The 22,621-nt window shown below is 58.6% G+C and overlaps 2 protein-coding genes across 3 annotated transcripts in view; one reads left to right on the plus strand and one right to left on the minus strand.

Annotated features, from left to right (window-relative positions):
* TBC1D2B (TBC1 domain family member 2B) overlaps positions 1 to 11,328 on the minus strand; it is a 31,391-nt gene extending 20,063 nt beyond the window's left edge. Inside the window, exon 1 of one of the 2 annotated variants that reach the window (XM_090263632.1) lies at positions 10,996 to 11,328. In XM_090263632.1, the coding sequence (XP_090119758.1) occupies positions 10,996 to 11,292 (297 nt within the window). In that variant the 5' untranslated portion in view covers positions 11,293 to 11,328. Of the gene's footprint in view, positions 1 to 10,962 lie in introns of both variants that reach the window. The other variant, XM_090263630.1, reaches the window with a different exon arrangement.
* A 4,597-nt stretch (positions 11,329 to 15,925) lies between these two features.
* Positions 15,926 to 22,267, plus strand: SH2D7 (SH2 domain containing 7). Its single transcript, XM_090263834.1, has 8 exons — positions 15,926 to 16,101; positions 16,989 to 16,998; positions 17,045 to 17,118; positions 17,220 to 17,309; positions 18,053 to 18,218; positions 18,473 to 18,685; positions 19,111 to 19,797; positions 21,281 to 22,267. The coding sequence occupies exons 1-8, from the start codon at positions 15,926 to 15,928 to the stop codon at positions 21,329 to 21,331; spliced, it is 1,467 nt and encodes a 488-aa protein (XP_090119960.1). The 3' UTR covers positions 21,332 to 22,267.
* The last annotated feature ends 354 nt before the right edge of the window (positions 22,268 to 22,621 follow it).

Here is a 22,621-nt window from a genome sequence, read left to right on the forward strand (position 1 = left end):
CAGGGCAGCTTCCCGGGCGGTGGGGCTCTCCCTGGTGTCCGCTGCTCTGCAGTCCCGGATGGCGGAGGCCAGACCTGCCGCCCAGCACGGCGCCCTGGACACAGCTAAGCAGAGAAAGGCCTGACCCATCCTCTCCTCACGCCAGGTCCTCCCACGGCCTTGAGACGGCTGAAACCCCAGCACAACTGCCACCCCCCCCCCCCGCCCCCGCACAGCTGCGAGGACGTCTGGGGGTGACAGACCACGCTGCCCTGAGGCGCCGTCCCGGGAGGGGCCCCTGACAGCCGGCTGCTCCCACAGCCTCTGTCCCCACACCCAGAAGCCTCTCTTGGGAAGACGGGCCCCTCCCTGCCACCTGTCTCTCTCCTGGGACCCCGGGGACTTCCTTCACCCCCAGCCCCGCTCTCTCCCTGGCGCTCAGGAGAGTCCCACAGTGAAGTCATCTGGTCACAAGTTCACTCATTTCCACACGCTCTGGCCAAGGGCCCACTGGGCAGGCGCGGGCAGTGCTGGGGCTGGGGCCGGCCAGGCCTCAGGCTCCTCATCACCGCACAACGGCTCTCCCTGGGTCCCTGGCGGGTGAAGGGGCATCGAGCAAAAGGCAGCACCTTTCAGAAGCTGTAACGATGCTCATCTCCTGGGACCACAGCTGCGCACGCTGGACTCTCTCTAGAATGACCCAAAGAGGGGAAATGGAAAAACACCATGGCCGTAAACGCGTGTGCTCACCCACTTGGCAAATGTGCGTCAATGTGGCATCAACACCGGGGACGCGGTGCTGGCTGAGACCCGGCCCGCTCCTGCCCGTGAGACGCCCCTGCCCTGTGAGCAAACGGTGCCCTTTACGCCAGAGGCAGAAACACGGTCACCCCTGCAATCAAAACAGAGATGCCTAGGCATCCATCTGAGAAATCCTCATGCACAACAGAAACCTAAAAGCAATCCGGTCAAAATCCTAAAAGGTCTTCAAACGATGGCAAAGAGATCACGAAATCCATCTGAAGTTTCACCTCTGAGGATGCTGAAGGCTCTGCCCTCCCGCTGGGTAAGCGTCGTTTACAGGAACAATTGAAGGAGCACGGGACTGCCAGGCTGAGCCTGGGTAAAACGTTTACGTGGCTTTTCAGGTCAAGTCTGTGGGAACAGCGTTAACTACTAAACAACAGCATCAGGAAAACTGGCTAAGACCTTGGAAAGAAATGGAGGTATGATGAGTTATGACCGAGGTAATGATATAAAAGACAATAAACTCAAATTTCATTTGTGACAATCTCACAAGATTGGCCGAGGCCCCGGGCGCATGGCACCCGTCACACGCGAGCCCACCCTGGCCGAGGCCTCCCGGGCGCTGTCGGAAGTCAGAGCTGGGCTTTCAGGGGAAGAAGGAGAAGTGTGTGCGCGTCCTGGACGAAACCCACGCTCTCAGCATTTCAGCAGCAATCAGAGGTTCCTCTCTGGCTTTTCTCGGGGAGTGAAATCCCGACGGCCCCCCCACCCCACGCTCCACGGCAAACCCCACCAGTGCATGGGTTCCTGGGCCGGACCGCCTCCCCCGTCCGAGGCTGGGCGTCTGCATGTGTGGGGAGGCGGGTCTGGCGTGCCCCAGGGCTGTGAAGGGTGCAGCGCTGCTCTCAGGGCCTTCCTGGTGACGGCTGCAGGGAGCGGGAACAAGCCCAGCACGGAGAGGAGATCCTGTCCAGCGTCAGAGGATCACCAGGCCTCCAGGCCAGAGAGCCCCGTCCATCTGTCCGCTTCACGCTCCCGGACACCTTCCTGCCCGCCACCTCGGGTCTCTGCGGCAGCATCCGAACTGGTGCTGCGTCCTTGGTACCCGCCACCCAAACCCTCTCCTTACAGCTCGCCATCAAGTCCACACACGAGTCCCCTGCCTGCACCTCTGACGGCTCCCGGCACCAAGCCCTCGGGCACAGTGCTCTGGCCCCCACACCCCACGGGGCCAGGGCCTCACGCCCACACGGCGGCCCCACTCCAGCTGCATGGACACCTCCAGCAAGTTCCTGTTTGCTCTGCAAGACCCAGTTCTAAGATCCCCCCACGAGGCCAACGGATCCCTGACGGCACCACTCAACTCACTGCTCCACACGCCATGTGTGTGAAATCACACCCGCTTAGGGTGTGAAATCCGGGCTCTGCCCCAAAAGTCAGGGCCAGAGGAGCCCCTGTGAGGGGTGTGCATGTCCAGAAGGGAAGTCCGCCACCCGGGGAAGCAGTTCACCCACGTGCCACTCAGAAGGAAGGGGTTTTTGTTCTTACACCTCAGGGCGGGTATCTGGATTTCCGAGCCGTGTCTAAGGCAATTCTTCCCTAAGCAACGAAAAGTACAGAAATGTTGGAAGCAGCTTGATAATACAAAACAAAGCTCAGATAAAAAAGACTATATGGCGCTGGCTGGGTAGCTCAGTTGGTTAGGGCGTCGTCCTGACACGACAGGTTGTGGGTTCGATCCCCAGTCAGGGCACATGCAAGAACCAACTAAGGATGCATCAGTAAGGGATGTCTCTCTGTCTCTCTCTCTCATCAAGAAATAAATTTTTTTTAATAAAAAAAAAAAATAGACTACAATCCCAACTGATAAATAATGGTAGGTTCCAAGTGTCCTTTTGAGTGTTTCAAAATCACGAGCCAGGAAACCACCTCAAGGGATGTGGCCCAGAACCAATAAAACACATGTGATTTTTCCCTGGGAAGGCTTGGAAATCTTGTGTCTCAGCCCAGCGACCGGCGCTGGGAGGGGAAATAACAGAGTCTCCTGGCTGCGTGACCCTCCATTCCTCCAGTGAACGTGGTAAGTTCTCATCTCTTTTTAAACTGTGGCCTTAACGTCAACATCCTTTATTAAAATAATTACATAAATTCTAACCTAAATCCCCCCAAAGACTGAGCAAGTACTTAGACCCCCACCATCATTTTTCAGAATGATCTGAGCTGGAGGGTTAGCGGCCTCGTCGCCCTGGGAGGTGGTGGTCTGGGAGGTCTTGCCATCTCTAAAGGTCAGCGTTCTCTTTTAAAATGCAAAGACCTTGAGAGAGGAGCCATTTCTTGGACCCCTCTTCAGCTAACACCTTTTTTAGCTTGAACAATTTAATAGAGATTATCAACTTAGGGTAACGAACTAGCAGAGGGCCAACAGACAGAACTGACATGCCAAGTTCGAGGACATGGGCTTGGGAGAGGCCTGGCTTCAGCAAAGCCACTGGGGTGACAGATTTCACCCAGACAAGGTCGAGGACACTGGGCCTGCTCTTCCGGCAGGAAACGTGGAAGCCCGTCCCAGCGCCTGCTGTTTCAGAAGGAAGGGAGCACGTGGCCTCCACGGGACCGCAGGCTGCATTCCTATGGCGCCCGATGGATCGATCGATCGCCTGGCCTGTGCGCGGCTCACCAGTTCAGGATAATAAAAGTCCTGCAGCCGCAGCTCGCGGTCTGCAGAGGTTTCCACCGCCCACGTCTCACTGCACGGCTCTGGCTTAGTGCTGTTTAACTTAAAAGTGGGACACACGAGCCCTGGCCGGATAGCTCAGCTGGTTAGAGCGTCGTCCTCGTACCCCAAGGCTGCAGGTTCAATCCCTGGTCAGGGCACATACAGGACTCAACCAGTGATGCATCAATAAGAGAAACAACAAATCCATGTTTCTCTCTCTCTCACTCAGATTATTAGAAAAAAAAAGTAGGACACATGAATGACTGACTTAACATGAGGTTTTAGAAACTGGGGTTTGGGAGGGGCAGCTTCCCAGACCCCACCCAGCAGAGAGGCGGGTGCAGGGACCCGGTACCAGAAGTCTGCCTGGCCCGACCCTGAATTTACAGGGCAGTTTGGGAAGCATGCTGGCTTCTCAAAGTTTTTTACGGTAGGATTAGGACTGGTGTCTCAAGACAGTGTCAGGTGAAGAGAGGAATAAACTCTTTTAAAAATAAAAATAAAGAAAGCCCTGGCCGGAGCCTCTCAGTGGGGTGGGCGTTGTCCTGCAAGGCGCAAGGCCACAGGTTCCATCCCAGATCTGGACGCAGACGAGAGGCAGCCGGTCGATGTTTCTCTCCCTCCCTTCTCCTCTCTCTAACACACACACACAGTGTCCAGGGGCTCTCCTATGCGGCTCGGTCACGCACCCCGCTCCAGTGGCAGGCTGGGGGCTGTGCAAGTCCCGCTGGCTACGCGGTGGTGGCCGCGATCGCTAGACCCTGTCTCCCCAGGGACGCCAGCACCTCCAGCAGCTTCCTCTGCACGGCCCTGGGGGACGTGAGCACGTGGTGCAGTACCAGGGACCAGGGGCTGCGTGAGGACAGAACCGCAGGGCCCTGGGGAGCTGTGGGGCGTGGGTAGCGGGCCCAAAACCATTGCTCTGGAGCCCAGAAACTCGAAATGCAAAGATGCGCAGAGCGAAACCACAGAGCGCCACCTGAGGGCGGCGGCTCGCCTCCCGCTCCCCCAGGCCCCCCAACTCAGTGCCGCAGACACTGTCAGTCACGACGGGGAGGACGGGCACACCGTGATACTTCCAACGCGGCTTCGCGTCTGAGGCCATGGGGCGCGGCTCTCAGAGGAGCGAGAGAGAACTCACACAGGGGCCACGTGCGCACCCCGGACGGGGCCCAAACAGGGGCCCGCAGTTCCCAACGCTGCCACTCGCTTCCTGCTGGCAAGCCCTGGAACTTTATCACCCCCCACTGTTCATGTCCAAGCTTTGGGTGATAAAAGGTCTTAAATCGGTGCCGCCGCACAGAATAGGCACATGTACAATTTGAGTATCTCCGTGCAACAACTAAAAACGTCAAGGGGAACTACACAGCAAATATCATCAAACTGCTCCATTTAAACCGGTCAAATATTGTTCCTGCATCTGGGAAAGGTTCTGGTGCCGGAGCCGCCGCTCCTGAGCCCTGGGACCCGGTTTCCTCACTGTGTTGGGTGGGCAGGGCCCCTCAGTCCTCACTCAGGGATAACCTCCCTCGGAGCAAAGCCAAGGGCCTTATTCCAGCTCACAGAGCCACTCACAGACAATGTCCCCATCACAGCCCAGAGCAGAACAAGATGAGCATCCTGAGGCTGCAGGCGACACTAGACTCCTGCCCGCAACCTGTGCGCAGAAAACCCGGGAGGTGAATGGTGGGCGGGCTGGCTGCATCCCTTCCTGAAGGCGGGCCACCTCCCCTGCAGGCCCAGCCTGCCCCGGATCGGAGGGCTGGAAAGGGGCGTGAAGACTGGGCTTGCTGCCAAGAAATGCCTCTTACCCGCCAAGATCAACATCGCCGATGCCGCTGGCCTGCCCACCTCGCATCTGAGGCCAGGCCAGCCTCCCACAAGCTGACTGGTTCCCACTGAGGCACACACAGCTCTGGCAAACGGCCGGGAGAGGCGAAGCCCTCCTGGCTCTCCGCTTCTCCACCAGAGCCCAGTTCTTCCCACAGTCAAGCTGAAGAAGCCAATGGTCAAGCATCCACAGGCGGAAAAGGTGCTGAGTCTCCCTGGCCAATGTGGCTCAGCTGGCTGAAGCATCACCCTGTAAGCTAAAAGGCTGCAGGTTCGAGTCCCAGTCAGCACACGTGTGGGAGGCAACCAATTGATGTTTCTCTCTCACATCAATGTTTTCCTCTTTCTCTCCCTTCCTCTCTCTCTCTGTAAAAGCAGTGGGAAAAAAATGTCCTTGAGTGAGAATTTAAAAGAAAGAAAAAAGGTGCTGAGTCCACCTGATGGAGAGCACAGCTTGCTGACCCAAGAAGAACCAGACCTCTGAGCAGCCGCACAATTACCCCCGAACCCGGCCCGCCCTGCAGCCAGTCTTCCCCAGGGAGCGTCTCAGGGATCAGCAGATCTCTCCAAGTCCGCAACGCCCACAGGAACTATTCCACGGAGCACAGATTTCTGGCTCGGGGCCACATCCCAATCAAGACTCCCCCTCCCCTTCATTTACTATGGAAGGAGGCCAGACCTCCCTCAGAATCGAAAAACTGGCAGACATTTGATATTGACTCCTGAGGCTGCATACTACAGACAAATACGGTTTCTCTCAACATTTTTACTTTTTCCAAAGCTCTTGCAATTCTCTGATTAGACCAAGTGCTAATCTATTTTTAAAGTCTGAACACTGTCGTTTCTTCAATGAATGGAAAAAGTGTTGCTGCTGTATCGGCAGAAATAGCATCATGCTTACGACATGGCAGATGTTCAATACATTTGCTGAATACACGCAAAAGCATGCAACCCACACCCCCTCCCCAAAAGGAAGGCTTGAGGCATTCACTGAGTCCGCCTAATGCGTGCCTGATGCTCCTCTAAGAACAGGGGTGCAGTGGGAAACCCCAGAGAGACCCCACAAGGAGCTTGAATCCCACACAGGAGCAGACCCGCTTCTGGGGCAGCCCCGTCCTGACCTCCAGCTGACCGGGGGTTCCAGCGCTGCTTGGTGAGCTCCTAGTCACTGGGCAGTCGTGAACCCACAACGTCCCCGGAGGCCACCTCAGCCTCAGAGGGACCTGCACAGACAAGCGCCCAGCGTCCCCGTCACCGAGTTCTGCAGCGAGGCTCCTCAGCAGACGCTCGTCGGAAGCACCGCCACCGCCCGCTGCACCGCTTCCGCGCTGCGTTCGCTCTGAGAGCCACTCAGCCTCGCTGAGGGCCGGGCCCGGGCGCGTGGAGGCAAATCGCTCATGGGTCCCTGAGACCCTGTGCGTGGATCTCTAAGGAACTGAAAATTCCTGATCAAACGACCACCCCTCCCCACATCAGAGAGTCACTTCTTCAATGACAAGGGTCCCTCTTTGGGGGAAGGTATCGCATATGCTGTTCTGAGCCCCAGGCTGTCACCCAGGGGCCCGTGTGCAGACGCGCCTGACCAAGGAGCCCCATCCACCTCGCAGACGCCCCGGTTAGGCCGCGACTCACCCACTGTCTATTTTTACACCTACAAGCCAAGAGTGGTTTTCTCATTTGTGTGGGTAAAAACTCAGAAGAACAATATTTTGTGATGTGTGAAACTTACATGAAATTTCAGCTTCCATAAACAAAAACGTGGAGGACCAGCTACAGCACCCTACGCTGGTTTCTGCACTACAACAGCGCAAAGCAGTCACGGGGATGGTGTGGTTCCAAGACCTAAGCCACTGACAGCACACACCTGCCCACCGCTTACTTGTCCTCAGAGTCCAGACTGCGGGCACAGGATGCAAGAGGCCTGAAAATACAGGACCGGCCGCAACCAAGTTAAGCCATCCCTCTTGGATCCTTGATGCTGTTATACTAGGCTGGCACCTGAGTGGCAGTCACCTCCATGCCATGGGGTGACAATGCCACCTGATATATGTGAGAGTTGCAGCTGATTGCCTCTGAAGGGTTGCAGCTCACACCAAAGCCAGTGCTTACCGGGTGACCGACTTCTGTTCACTTATTCAACAAACGCCTACCCGGGTGCCTGCTTTGTGCCAGGTGCTGTGCTGGGAGGTGAGGGTACACACCGTGGGCCTCGGGGGGCAGGAAGCGGGTGCAGACTACACCATAACGGGAACTGTGTGCCGGGCAGCAGGAGATGGAAGGGCATCGTGACATCACACGCGATACTGTACGGGCCTTTACAGAACTTCCTAATCCAGAAGCCGTGACCACCCAGGAAAAGTCAAATCTTCATAAAAGACAGTATTTCCAGGCCCCTGAGCAGATGTCCCCAGGCAGGGCAGCTTAGCAGAACCTTGTACCCAAGAAACCCAGTCCCCTACACCCCCCCCCCCCCCGTACTGAACACACTGGTTACCCAGGCTGACAGACATCTGGCATGAAGCTGATGGCAATTTCCACACCACATGTGCGTTTCCCCCACAAAAGTGGCTTAGGAGTAGGAACACATGACTCTTCGGTCACATGTGACTCAGGAACCAACGCACACGGTCACTGGAGCACCCAAAGCCCTCAAGAAGGGGGTGTGGCGGAGGCTCCTCTGCTGACAGGGTGCTGCTGCTCCTTGCTCCAGACACTGCACAGACCTGGCGGAGCAGCTCACTGGAGCTTCACCCTCAGTCAGCCACACGCTCTCCTCCCCTTCGTGCCAGTCACCCCCAACTGCCTCCCGAGACTCAGATCCAGTAAAGCTCAGTGAGAAAGAAGCCTCCGGCCCTGGCTGGTGTGGCTCAGTGGATGGAGCGCCAGCCTGCAAACAAAAGGGTTGCCGGTTCAAGTCCCCATCGGGGCACAGGCCTGGGTTGCAGGCCAGGTCCCCAGTTGGGAGTGTGTGAGAGGCAGCCACACACTGATGTTTCTCTCCCTCTCTTTCTCCCTCCCTTCCCCACTCTCTAAAAATAAATAAAATCTTTATAAAAAAAGAAAGAAAGCAGCCTCCAGCACCACGGCACCCCGACAGCCCTGCCTGAACGTCACAGCGGTTCCCAAACGTCCTGCAGCCAGTGCTAAGCATCCTGGTAAAGAGTGGGTTGGTACAGCGGACCTGGTGCTTTCTTGCTGTGTGAAAAGGACAAACGCACGCAGCAGAAGGAAGACCACCCCACCTCATCGCATCCACAACCTCTAGTTTCCAAAGTCAAAAGAGGCAGAGGTGCCAGGACAGATAATACACTCAGATGTGCTGCATTTTGAACGCTCCCTGTTCCCAGAGCCTCTACTTTCAAAGAGGGTCTGAGTCTGGATTCATGATTGCAGGCAAATCACGCTCCCCCTCTGGCCTCCATTCCCACATCTGTAAAATAAGGCGCTGCACCAGATCCCTGAGCTCAGCAACGGAGAGGCTTACCAAGAAATTCCAGTATCAGCTTACATTGAGAGTCAACCAGTAAAATGTCTGTAAAGGCCCAACAAAACCACAGCTTCTCCAGAGAAGGCGGAAAGACTCTTTAAAATGAGAAACACATGCTAAGACAATAAGCAAATTGCTGATTTTCCTTTCCTTCTCTTCTCAACCCATCTGTCAAAAGAAAAGGGATCTGTTTGATCATATACAACTGGCTGAAGTTGGAGCAGGGCTTTTCCCCCCTAACCTACAACGCCTCTTGGAAATCAGGGTACCCCCTGTGGCCGAGGAAACCTGAAGTGAAGCCTAAACCAGTCACTGGAGCTGAGAGGTGAAAAGGAAGGTAAATCCCTCATTTCCACTTTCACCACCATGAATATGTTCTTCTCAGGGCTCCAAAGGAACCCTGTGCACTGAAATGCCCACTTCCTGGAGCGCCCCCCATTCTGAAACCCCACGTCTGGGGGCCCCCTTCCTTCAGAGACTTCCTGTGTGTCCAGCTGCCTTGTTTTTATAAAGCAGACCCTGGCCTTCGGCGTCCTGCCTTCCTCTGTGGCTATGTCAGCTTCACAGTCAGTAACCCACCTGCAAATCAGTTTCTTTTTAAAAAAGAAATCTAAACACACAAAGACGGACAAAATAATAGAACGAACACTGGGGTGCCCTCCACCCAGTCCTACTCACAGTGCCCTCTCTTCCCGAGGGGGGACCCCCGTCCTGACCCACGGCTCATGCCCCGTGCAGGTCTCCCACGAACCACGCGGCCTAGATGTTGACACCAGCTCTTCACTCATTGCAGAAATATCATTCTGCGTGCAGTCGCTCTGTACATGGTTTTCTTGCTGGTTTTATGAGTCACTCACACTGACACCTACAGCTCTCCATCCCTTACGTGCATTGCTGCGTAATATTCCATTATATGAACAAAGCATCTATTGGGCCGAGTCACTGCAATTGTTTCCCGCAGCTGCCATGTCGTCTCTACTCTGTGCCAGCACTTCCCGTAACGCGGATCAGACCCCTCACGACCCCCTAAAGAGGAAGGCGGGGTTTCCACTAGAGCAAACTGAAGAAAAGTTGGCCAACACACGTGAGCGGCAGGCTCAGGGGCAGGTTCAAGCTCATCCACAGCCCCACGCCGCCCCACGCACGTAGACGTCTCCGTTATTCAGACGCGGTGAAATGAAAAAGCTGAGAGGGCTCCAAAGTCACCTGAGAAACTGACGCCCCTTTAAGCAATCCCATGCGAGCTGTTCAGCAGGGGTGGTCCATGGGCCTCCCCTGGCGTACCCCACTCTCTGGGGTTGAGCCCGAGTTTATGCAAACACTTCCCGAGGAAGCCGGAGGCGCAGGCGACCCTGCCGACTTCCTCTGGAGAAGGAGGCCGCCTGCCCCCCCTCTGGGACGGGATGGGGAGCCGGTCAGAGCGCCGGGAGGAGCAGCTCCAGATGCCGCAGCTCCGGTTCCAGGAACAGCCCCGCGCTCACAAGGCCAAGCGGCGCTGCACTTGGCCCGCTTTCCAGAAAGTTGTCATGCGCGCCCAGCCCAGCCCTGCTGCTCCGGGGAAAGCCCAGCTTACAACACGCGGAGCAGCGGGAGAGAGGAGCGCGGGGGAGGCAGCCCGGCCCCGGGCGGGCAGCGGGGGCGGCCACCCGAGCTCAGGGGTGGGACCCCCGGGGCCGGGGAGGCCTCTGCACCCCACGTTTCGGCACCCTCTCCCACCCCCCGTTCTTCTGCTACAGTCAGGAAGCCCTCCTGCTGGCAGAAGCAGCCCAGTCCCCCTTCTCCAGCCAAAACACGGAGCAAGAACACAGGCTCTGCCCTGGCCGGCGGGCCGGGTGACCTCAGCCGGGAGTCCCTGCCCACTCCGCGCGGCGCCGACGGCAGGGACCCCCGCCCAGCAGCCCCCGGGGTCCCGCTGCCGCGCCCCCAGCCCAGGGAACAGGCAGCTGCGGCACCGGGACGGGAAATCACTCGGCCAAGGTCAACAAGCCCGCAGTCCCGGGCGCCGGGGAGGCCGCGCCGCGCGGTGGGGGCGCACCGAGTGGGGCGCAGGGAGGCAAGGGGCCGGGGCGCCGAGCGGCCGCCAGGTGAGGGGCATGAGATGCGGACGGAGTCCGCGCGAGGAGGAGGGAAAGCAAGGCGCCCGGCCTCAGAGAGAGGAAGATGGGAGGAGGGGGTGCAGGGGGGCCGGGGCGCGGGCTCCCACCTTGAGCACCGTGACGGCGCCCGCGCTGTGCACCTGGAAGTGCGTGGGCGGCTCGGCGCCGGGCTCGGCCGCCTCGTCGGGGCCCTGGTAGCTGAAGCAGGCGTCCGCGATGTCCAGGTGGCCGAGGGGCAGCGCGTCCTGCGGGCCCTTGAAGTAGTAGAGGTAGCAGCGCCGCGCGTCGAACACGAACCAGCGGCTGCGGTAGCCCCGCAGCGGGCCCTTGCCCGACAGCTTCTGCAGGTAGCCGCACAGTCGTGCGGGCTCCCGCGCCAGCCCCGCGCCCTCCCCGCCGCCGCCGCCCTCGTCCGCGCGGGCTCCGGGCCCCGGCATCCCCCGCCGCGCGCCCACTGCCGCCCCGCCGGGCGCTCTCCCGCGCCGCCGCTGCCGCCTCGGCCGCACCCTCCCCGCCGCCCCGCCCTCGCGCGCAAGGCGGCCTGGTACTTGTAGTCCCGCCTCCGCCACGCCCACGGCGAGCCCGCGCAGAGCCTCCTGGGACTTGTAGTCCGCCCACGCCCACCCCGCAGCCCCCTGCGGGACCAAACCCCGCAGGTCCGCAGCCACCCCCAGGCGACATCCTGGCGGGCCACCCGCGTTCTCGCTGCCCTCCTGTGCGGCACCATCGCACTGCTCTCTAGGAATGTGGGTACACGGAGTGCAAAGGGCCCGAAACCCACCGGGGTGTCCCCTCCACACCGTGGGTACCAAACGGTGTGCTTACGTGTCTGCCACGCCAGATCCGCACACTCGCAGTGCGCAGCTGAGAGCGCCTCCTGCCCGGCGCCGAGTGGGTGGGTGCTCGGTAAATATTTGCGGAACGCATGAATGGAAGCCAGCGCGCGTCCCGCCTCTGCAGCCCTCAGCTCTGCATTGACTTCAGCAGACGCTCGGTGCGGGCACAGCGGGCCGCCATCGTGCGCCTGACCCACGGGGACGGTGCCCTGGGAGGGGGCAGAGGAAGCGCACACGGAGCAGGAGCGCGCACTGTGCTGCGTAAATGCCGCGAGGACATGGGCACAAGGGCTGCCACTGAAACAGCGCTTCGTCTGTTCACTCATGAGCTCGCACAGCGGGCAAGAGGCGCCGAGAATGGTTTCACAAAAAAGCAGAGGAAGAGGACGGGGGGCCTTGCGTGTCTGCGCGCTGCTGGAGCCGCGTAGAGTGGCCCAAGCCTTCCAAGGCCTCACAGAGCCTCCAGAACCAAGTCTAATGCCCTCCAACCCCCAGACCCAGGCCAACCTCTCAAGGCCACGCTGGGGTGCTGATGACTTCGTCAACAAACCCTGTGATGTCTCACTCCTCATTCTTGGGGCCCTGAGCTGGGGAGGGCTCCACCACAGGGCTTTATCTTGTCTCCCTGATACTTCCCCACCCCGTCATCAGTTTGGACAATTTTTATGATTTGTGTAAAATTCTAAACAAATGCAGCTTCAGCCCCCCCCCCCCCCACCGTTTCAGACCAGATCATGCCCCCTCAAGGCTCTCCCACATGGAAATTTGGGGGCTGCCTCTTGTGGCTCTGAATTCTTTGAAACTCTTCTTAAATGGCTCCTTGACATTTTACAGTCCCCAAGGTCTCTCGGGTTAAATGTCAGCGGCCTGTGGTCAGGGACCAGCTTTACAAAGCCCACCTGTATCCGTTCCATGACTAATGTGGGTGTGCTTGGCACCAGAGGGCCTTCCCTGTGTGTCCATGGGAGCCCCTGCCCTGCCCCCCAGTCCTCTAGAAAACCCAGTAACCAGAAGGAAGTGGCCAACCCAGGGAAGTGGCTGCTGTTTACTGAAAAGGGGAAATTTGGGCAGTGAACTTGCTTTCCATGCTTCCCACCCTTATTGATGGGCTGGGGGAGGGGGGGTGCACCGGGCTCTGGAGGTCAGAGGAGGGTTCCAAAATAGGAAGGGGCTGTGTGATCACCTGACCTCCCTGTGCCTAAGTTTCCTCACCTGTAGAAGGGCATAAAAAGAGCATTTACCACTAGAGCGTTGAGGCTTACACAGGATAATAAGTACCAAGAACTTGTCACAGTCCCTGCACTTGATGTGCAGTCCTCTGGTAGCTGATTCAGTCAGCGAACAGCCGGGCCCTGCTCTCTGCCTCTGCCTGCTGTTGGTGGTGCTGAAACTCTGAAAAGGACTGGACCTGGCTCCTGCTGCAGGAAGCTCTCAGCCCGGGCAGGTGGCAGAGCTTCTGAGAGGTGCGGAGGCGGCCTCATTTCCCTACCAAATTGGCAGGCAAATCGACACACCTTGTGGTTCTCTTTCTTAGAGGGAAGAACAAGGACTTTTAAAAAAAAGATTTTATTTATTTATATTTAGAGAGAGAGAAAGGGAGGGAGAAAGAGAGGGAGAGAAACATCCATGTTCAGTTGCCTCTCGTGCACCCTCAGCTGGGCACCTGGCCTGCAACCCAGGCAAGGGCCCTGACTGGGAATTGAACTGGCAACCACTGAGCCACACCAGCCAGAGCGACAAGGACATTTTGATGAGGCAGGCAGAGACTTAGGATGCTGGGGACTTCCCGATGATGACTTGCACGCACATGGTGACTCCTAGCCACTGTCCTGCATGCATCGGCCCCCAGCTCCCAAACCCCACTGTGTGGGGCCTGTCTCTCCTCATTTTTACAAATGAAGAAACTGAGGCACAGTGAGGTTAGCCAATGGAATTCTAAGCCTATTGTCAGAGTCCAGAACCTGGAAGCTCTTAACTCCTCTGTCCACACCTTAGGGTACCCAGGGTAGAGGAAGGCAGGGCTGCTCTGGGGTCCTCGGTCCCTTGGCCGGGCCACCAGCAGGCTGCCATGCAGATGCGCGGAACAATGGGCTGCAGAGCACACTGTCAGAGGCCCCCACCCGACCTTCACGGAGCATCCATGATGCCCCAGACCTGGGTCTTGCCCTCCTCCCCCTCATTACTTCTGAGTGTAAACTTAGACCCCCTTTATTTGCCTGACTTCGCAATCATCACCCCCGTCCCGAGTTGTCCTGCCTGGGCTCTGCCCGCCTCTGGGACACCAAGTCTTTGTCTTCTTATGCAAACGCCCAGGTTCCACTCATAAAAGGATCTGACCTAAGAGGGAGGTGAAAAGGGAACACGCCATGGAAAATGACAGAAACACATTCCCTTGTATTTGAATACTTCCAGGACCTTGGGCTGGCAGCAACGCGGCTCTGGGTCAGACCCCAGCTTCCGCAGCCTCTTCTGCGTTGTCCACCGCTTGGTGTCTGGTGAAGCCATGAGCTTCTCAGAAAGTGTTTCTGAATGTACAAAATAAAATGCATAGAATCACAGAGGAAATAAATTATATTGAAAGAGGGTTTTCAAAATATTTGTGATGTACTAATACGATGTGCTTCTTATTGGCATGATGACCAACAAGATCCAGCACTGGGTCTAATGACAATCATTTTGAGGTAATAATGAGGCAAAAATAATGTCTGCGCCTTTTGTTGGTGACGGAGCCACAGGTGCTGTGACCACTAAGGTTTGCTCCCTGTACTTGCCACGGGAGGAAATGCTGATTTCAGTGAAAGATTAGAGAAGGTAAAGACGTAAACCACCCACCCGCCTGCACCAGTTTAGAAAATCGCAGTCCTTCCCAGCTTGGGACTGAGGTTTCCATTCTAACCCCAGCATATCCCTGGCTTAAGTCTATGGTGGGAAAACCAGCTGGCAAGTACGTCACTGATGGCTCCCTCCCACGTCTCCAGGCTGAAGTTGACGCTTCACTGTCAAGGCTGGATGTGAGCTGTTTATAAAAATGTTCGCAGTGGCTGACCCCCTGGAAACACTTACTACGTGCCCGTGTGGACAGCATTGCTCTATCCAAATGTGAGGCAGGTGGGCACCTCGCTCGCTCCCCTTGTGCCAGGTGTGGAACATGAGTCTCAGACGGGGAAGGCACTGCACCGGCTGAGACCCAGCTGCCCTTCATGCCCTTGCCTTCTTGTGCACCACACGTGTGTGTGTGTGTGTGTGTGACCTGAGGTGACCATGATGACATAATGATGACAATAGTTACCGACAGGGGAGGACCCAACGTATCTCAGAATTGTTACATGCCACCCTCATATCATCATCATCATCATCATCACCCAGGTAATGGCCAATTCTAATGAGTTGTTATTCCAAACACAAAGGACCTAACAACAGGTCATATTAATGCCCTTGTTTCTAAGATAAAGACACTGAAACCCAGAAGAGTTGCCATCTGCTCCAGCTGTCATAGAGCTAGTCTGCCAGGATTGGGGACAATGAAACATGGCTATAGCACCCTCGTTTTTTTTTTTTTAAGTGAACTGTTTTGTGGAAGTAGAACAGATACCTAGAAAAGCGCATAAGCCATGAGTGCAGAGCTCCATGAACTTTCCCAGAGTGAACACAGTCATTCAACACCCCCCTCAGACCGAGAACTAGGTGTGACGTTACCAGCGCCCCGCGGCTGCTCAGCCCTGCCAGTCATGGCCTCCCCGAGGTAACCACATCCTGACTTGTATCACCATCGAGCCGCTCTGTGTTATTTCAATTCATATAGATGTTTCCTCATCCTTAACCATTATGCTGTCACGTTTCGCCACCACACTGACCACTGACCCTAGAGTCTAGAAAATAGATCTTCAGAGGAAGGCAGAATTAATCAGCACCGAACTTGACCAAAATACAAGCAGCCCCCACCGGGCAGCCATACATAGACGTTAAATCCACTGCACTGCAGACAGGGACTGTGCCCTGGACTTCAGTCAGGGCTGGTCTTTGGGAAAGAGGTCAAACCCAGTGGGGCAACACACCTGCTGGGTACAAGTCTCCAGGAGCCCAGGACAGCCAGTCACCAGCTTAGAGGTGACAATGGGGCTCCTGTGTGCTGCTGACGGTTGGAGTGGGCAAGGGCGCAGGCAAATGAGCAGGAGCTCACGCAGATATAGAGGCACGTGGGGTCTGGGCTCTGGCTCCACTTAGGCTCGCCAGAATGGACGGCAGCCTGAAGCAGCTCCGCGGGGGCTGGGGGCCTGAGGGGGCAGAGGGCAGCCAGGCTGTGGCTGAGCTGCAGGAGCTGGCCCTCAGGTGGTTCATGGAGACACAGGCCCCCCTCATTCTGCACAACGGAGCCTTACCCCCCTGGTTTCATGGATTCATCACTCGCAAGTAAGGCTGCCCCCTGTCCACAGCCCTGTGTGGCAGAGAAGATGGTCTGGGAGCTTTGGGACAAGCCTGACTCCTGCTCTCTCCCTGGGCTGGGCAGGGACCCCGGGAGGCGGTGGGCAGGAGAACAGAGCGGGGAGCACCCTGTTCCCTGGGGCACCGACCCCGACTCTGTGTATAGACTAGGACATGAAGGGGCAGCGAGAACAAGGTGCATTCAGACCAGCTCTGAAAAACTGGATGAGCACCCAGGGGACCGTGACCCTTATCATCCCGATCCAGCACTGTTAGCACTGCTTGAAGTGGGCACGGCCCCCCGGGTGTACGGTTACCCCAGAAGTAAAGGCCAAAATGCAGGGTTGGCATTCTGATTGGGCTCGTTTTCCAAACTGCCCAAGCGCAAGGTGAGGGACCAACCCACCCAACGGCCATTAGGCCCTCCCAGCCTGGCACCTGCCGGGAGCCAGGGGCCCAGCTTGTGCCGGCGCATGGTGCCCTCTGCTCAGGAGGCCGGCTCTTGGTCTCCTGCTCAGCCTTCACTATCTTGAAATTCTCACTTTTGGAGCAAGGGCTCCACATTTCACTTGCACCGGGCCCTGTACACCGCCTCTCTGGTCCTGCGTGCAGCAGGCACTATGAGGCATCCGGTGCGTCTGAGGCTCAGGCACTCTCTGGTCTATGTGCTGCCAAACCGGGCGACAGCTGGAATTTCCCACCATGCCTGCAAAATACTTGGCACCACTTGGAAAATAGCTGCCTGGGGCTGATGACATGCTATTGCGACCAAGCTCTGGACATTCGTACGCGTCCCACAACTGTACATGGTAGCCCTGAGCGGGGAACCCACGAAGCTGAGAATCTCCACCTATGTGGGTTCCTTCCTGCTGCAGAGCCATCCTGGTGGGTGGCCAGCGTCAGTGAGGCTGTACTGGGGAGTGGGACATAGTGGCCTTGGGACTCCTACGCAGAGCCGTGTGGCTGGGCCCAGACAGACCACAGACCAGCTGAAGGGCCAAGAAGGTGTGCAGGGGTTTGCAGGTCTGTGCACTGGGTCTGGCACCTTGCTGGGGCACGGCCAACGGGGACTCCCAGGCCCAGCTGATGACATGTCCTCTGTCCAGGCAGGCAGAACAGCTGCTCAAGGACAAAGCTCTTGGCTCCTTCCTCATACGCCTCAGTGACCGGGCCACTGGCTACATCTTGTCCTACAGGTAAGGAAGGAAGCCCTGGGCAGGCTCAGGCGCCTGTATCCCAGCTCTGCAGGTAAGCAGAGGCCCCCCGGCCCATGCCGCCTGGCTTCCCCTGGGCCCTGGCTCCCTCCTTCCCTCCCTCTTGATGCTTGGTGCTCCCCGGACATTTTCCTGAGCAGCGCTGGCCACATACTAGGATGCAGTTCCAGCCGGCAAAGCAGGTAACTGGGGGTCAGGGGAAGGCTTCAGAGGGGACCTTCGAGCCCAGGATAGAAGGAAGAATAACAACTTGCTAGGCAGAGAAGCCCGCTGGGGTTTAGGAAGCATTTCCAATAGGTAGAACTGCATGTACAAAGGGCCAGAGGCAGCAGAGACCGAGATGCTGGCGGAACCGCAGTTGCTGGGCTGCTGCGGAGGAGTATCTGGGAGGGGGGCGGGTGCAGCCGCAGCAGGGCCGGGACCGGCGAGGGGTGTCAGGCGGCCTTGTGCAAGCACAAGGCCAGACACATCTCGAAGACTTTCATATTTTGTTGGTTCTGAATTTTTCAGTATTTTCATCTTCTAAGGTTATTAGCATTGACTGCTGAGTTTTGTGGCAGCCTTTAAACTTTGCCCCAAGCTGAGTCTGTCCCTTGCCCGGCCTCGCCGTCCCTGGCCCCCAGGGCAGCCTTTGTGCTTCCCAGGACCCCAGCTCCGGACTGGCACCACTCACGCTGCGGGCGGCACACGGAGCCCGGTGGTCAGCCCCGTCTGTCCTGCTGCAGGGGCAGCGACCGATGCCGGCACTTTGTCATCACCCAGCTCCGCAATCGGCGCTACCTGGTCTCCGGGGACACCCGGAGCCACGGCAGCCTGGCCGAGCTTGTGTGCCACTACCAGGAGGTGCAGTTTGAGCCCTTCGGGGAGACCCTGGCCGCCGCCTGTCCCCGGGTAGGCCCCCCACTTCCCCAGCCTGGGGCGTCTGCCACTCGGGGCCACGTGCCTCTTCTTCCCTATTTCCTGTTGCGCAGGGGCCCTCAACGCGGGGGCGTGGTCCCCACCTGAAAAGGGGACAGTGAGGCAGTGTGCTCCCTGAGCCCAGGGATCTGGCGGGCACGTTTCAGCCCCTTGCCCGAAGTTTCCGGCAGGCGCTGGAGGCCAGCCACGCGTGTGACCTCACTCTGCTGTGTCCCCTCCATCCCCAGCCAGAGGACACTGATCTGTATGACGCTATCACCTTGGGCCTCCACCAGACCAGCCCAGGCCTGGAGCACCCACCTGCCACGGCACCCCCCACGGCGGTCCCAGACAAGGCCGGCAGCCCCCGCCCCCCTCCCAAGCCCCAGGTCTCCCTCTTCCCCACGAAGAAGAGCCTGGATGGAAGTTCCTGCAACCTGTCCGAGGAGGAGAGCCCGGAGGTGAGCAGGATGCTTGGCCCCCCACGCAGGCCCCGAGGGGCCACGCTGGCCGCATGAGCTGGGCCAGGCCGAGAGGCGCAGGCCCAGCTGGGGACCCCAGGTGGCTTGCCCGTGCCATGGTCTGCTCGTGGTGAGCCGGATTTGGTCACATCTTGGCTTGGCCCTTCTAGCTGGGTGATTTGGGGGCAAGTCCCATGTCCTCCCTGAGTTTCGTTTGCCGTTCCCGAGGCTCCTGTGAGGTTGAGGGAATGGATGCAGGGCGCCTGGAATCTGCTGTAACTGTTGGGTGGGGTGCTGGGCACCCATCCTTGATGCTCTTCCACTGCGGCTCCCGGGAAGGGCTCAAAGACTTTTCTAGATGCCAAACCCCAGTGTGACAAGGGCTTCCCCTGCACTTACAACACAAGCTGTTCCTCTCTCCCCAGCCCCTTGCCAGAGTGCCCCCCTTGCCTGAGAGGGGCGTCTCCCTTCTGGACCAGTCTTTTGGAGGCCCCAGCAGCACCGTCTACGCAGACCTAAGGATGATGAAGCAGGCACGGCTCAGTCCGGGCACGGAGCTGTCCAGTAGGCACGGGCAGGTTCCAGCCGGCAGCCCGGCCCGCTCCCCTGGCCCGGAGGCCCCGAGCGGACTCTCAGGTGGAAGCCAGCACGGGACCCACAGCCTAGGGCCTGCCCTCTCTCGGGGGAGCCCAGAGCAGGGCCCTACTGTGTCTCCCACTTCCTGGGGCCTCCTCCTGCCCCCCAGTCCTGAGGCTCGGGGATCCTCGGCTGCTGCCTGGAGCCCAGGGTCCCCGAGGCCCGGCCACAGGGCTCGGCTCTGCTCCCAGAACAGCGGTACAGACAGCTATGCACTCCGCGAGATGGCAGGCTTCCCGCAGGAGGCCGGTGATGTGCCAGGCCACGACAGCAGTCCCTACGAGCAGCTCCCAGTCGGCTGGGGGAGCCCCACCAGGCCCCGCCTTCCCAGGGCCAGCCTCCCCCATGGCGAGCTGTCAGGGCCCACAGACTGTGGCTATGCGAGGATCTCGGGGGCGTTGGAGCTCCCGGAGCCCAGCGATGCCTACAAACACATCCCAGCAGCCAAGAGCAAGGACCCCAGACAGACACACAAGGTGGGCTCCGTGGTCCTCAGGCAGGGGCAGGGCAGGTCACCCCCACACACAGGTGCCCAGAACTTTCCAGCCCTAACATCAGCTCAGAGGTGCTTGGGGGAGGCAGCTGTTAGATTTGGGTGTAAGATGTGGGCTTCTAGGCCCGTCTGAGGTCTTTCTCTACAGCACACGGGGGCTCTCTGTCTCTCCCTCTTTGCCACGTCAGGGGTCTCCGAGTCCCTGAGAGGTGGAGAAGGGGCTCCAGGTCTGACCTGTCCCGGCTCAGCCATGGCCTGGCCATGTGGCTTTGGGCAAGACAATTTCCCCAGCAAGTAAGGGTTCCCAGACCTAGCGAGATAAATGACAGGACACCCAGCTAGTCTGAATTCCAGATAAAGAAGTAAAATTTTTTTAGCGTTAGGTATGCTCCAACTACTGCGGTTACTCATCACTTACCTGAAATTGAAACTTAACTGGGCGTCCCGTATTCCTATTCATCACCTATAGTGGGGCGCTGGTCCTCAGGCTGGGTCCGCGGTGGCTGCCCAGGGCAGCCATTTTCCCCCACCGCACCGCAAGAAATTTTTAAAACATGCAATACCTAACTGTTAAGTCACGGGGCCTGACCTCTTTTACCTCAGACTGTCAAATTAAAAAGTGACAACAGCCAACGCAGTAATAGCCATCTGGTGTGAATAAGTAAAAATTGTACCTATTTTTTTGGTCAGATTGACAACAAATATAATTTTTGGCGTGGGGCAGAATTTCAGTAGTTTCGGTGCCATGAGATGAATGAGGTTGGCAGTTGCTGGCCTGGGGGACAGTCTAGACATCTTCACACACAGCCCGGAGGGCTCTCAGTGAGCGGAGCTGCTATTCTGATGACTTCCGACGAGAAAGGAGGGTGGGGGCTCCCGGGGGTTCCTCAGCGCTCAGCCCCAGCACCTTCCAGCTACATCCAGAGCTGATGAGCCAGGGGAGTCCCCTCCCTGCGAGGACGGCCCTGACCTCCTCTGCCAGGCGGGGCTGGACGCTGAAACTCTGCTCCTGGCTCGGCGAGCCCCTCCTGGGGCAGGGCTGTGCCCAAGCACCCAGACTGGGGGGCCCTGAGGCCCTGCCTCTCCTGGGGCCCGCTGACCCTGCCTGAGGACAGGCCTAAGGACCACAGAAGCCACACGCCGCGACTGCTCTTGCCCTGGCCGCAAAGCCCCACGTCTTCTCTGGTCTCCGGTGGTTATACACCCTATCCCACCTGGGACACCAGTGTGTCCTGGGGCCCCGCTGGGGGTTAGGGCACCCCAGGGCCCTTCAGCAAGGGAAGGGGACCTGGCCTTTCTTCTCCATTGCTTCCCAGACCCTTCTCCCCCTAGTCTCCTGAGCCAGAAGAGGGCAAACCCCTCACCCAAATTTCTGCCGGGGCGAAGGGCTTGTGCACCCCCGGACTTTCCTGGGGCTCGGCTCCCAGCCCTGGCCCCCAGCTCCAATGTCTTCTCCCTCCTTGCAGCCTGACAAGCTCCGGAGGCTCTTCTTTGTGGACAAGAAGCACAGACCCTGACGGCCGGGCTCCCAGCAGCCCACACTGTGGTTTCCTGGTGCCTGGGGTCACTGGCGGGCCCTCAGCTCACCTGAGGGCGCCCCTCAGACCCACCCAGCCTGCAACGGAACCAGGCTCAGAGACACAGCAGGACAGGCCTTCCAGCTGCCTGCAGCACCGCTCTGTCCCTTTTCCCCGGGCTCCCATGGGCCCAAGAGGAGGGGACTCACGCTCCTACCATGAGAGCCAACCCGCCACGTGGCCCTGGCCTCCCAGAAGCCTCAGGGCACAGGGCACCTGGGCTCTCAGGACCACCAGGCCTCAGGCCAGGCAGCTCTGCCTGGACCCCTTTTTCTCGGATTTTTTGTTCTGTCCCGCCCGTGTCCCCTGAGGGTGACCATCAGCTTGCTGCTCTGTGCCCCCTGCCGCAGGCACAGGTGATGGGAGACAGACTGACCACCGGCATGGTCACTGCAGCCCCTCTCTGCCCATCCTGGGCGAGCAGGCTCCCTTCACACTGGTGGGAACTGTCCCCTTAGTGGCCTCATGGCCGCGGTTTCCCTGATGAGAAATGGGGGAGTCCCCACCCCCCAGGGGAGTTGTCAGGACTGAGTATGGCCACCGGCCAGTGCCTGACACACGCTGAGCCCCATGAGCGTTCACTGGAATGACTGCTGCTGGGAAGGACAGACAAAGTTCTCACCCCGCGCCCGTCCTACGCGGGGCTCACCTGAAGATCTGGGCACAGATGTGTCTTCCTCCCAAAGGACGCGCTGAAATAAGACCTGGGGTCTGAGGCCGGAGGGCACTGCTTAGCCCAGAGGTGAAGGGCAAACAACAGTGGGCTCCCACGACAGGGCCAGCGGGACCGGGAACGTGTCCCAACACGGGCAGACACAGACGGCGTGGGGGCAGGGAAGTGTTTTACTACCAACAGGTCACAGATTTGTGGACAGCACACACCAGTGAGGGTCCCCTGTGGCTGGGAAGGCAGACACTCGGGCAGAGCCCTTGAGCCACTGTTCATACTGCTTCACATGGGGAAGGACGGGGGGACGGGGTGGGGGACAGGCAGACAGGACAGGCGAGCAGACGGGCCGCAGCCCCGCCGTGGCACTGGAGAAAGACTGCATAGCTCCTTCAGCTCTCATCCTCTTTCTTTCTCTTTGCCCTGGTGACCAGGGTGTTTCCAGCACTTGGTCAAGTCAGTCCCCCAGCCCCGTCAGGTGTTCTGCTTTGCCCTCCCAGGGGGACATCTCTGCAGGGGGAGGACTGGGTCCAGGGGAGGTCAGGGGGCAGAGGGAAGGCCTG

This window comes from Furipterus horrens, unplaced genomic scaffold (genome assembly GCF_987537825.1).
Source record: "Furipterus horrens unplaced genomic scaffold, mFurHor1.1.pri manual_scaffold_16, whole genome shotgun sequence".
In the NCBI taxonomy this organism is placed as follows: Eukaryota; Metazoa; Chordata; class Mammalia; order Chiroptera; family Furipteridae; genus Furipterus; species Furipterus horrens.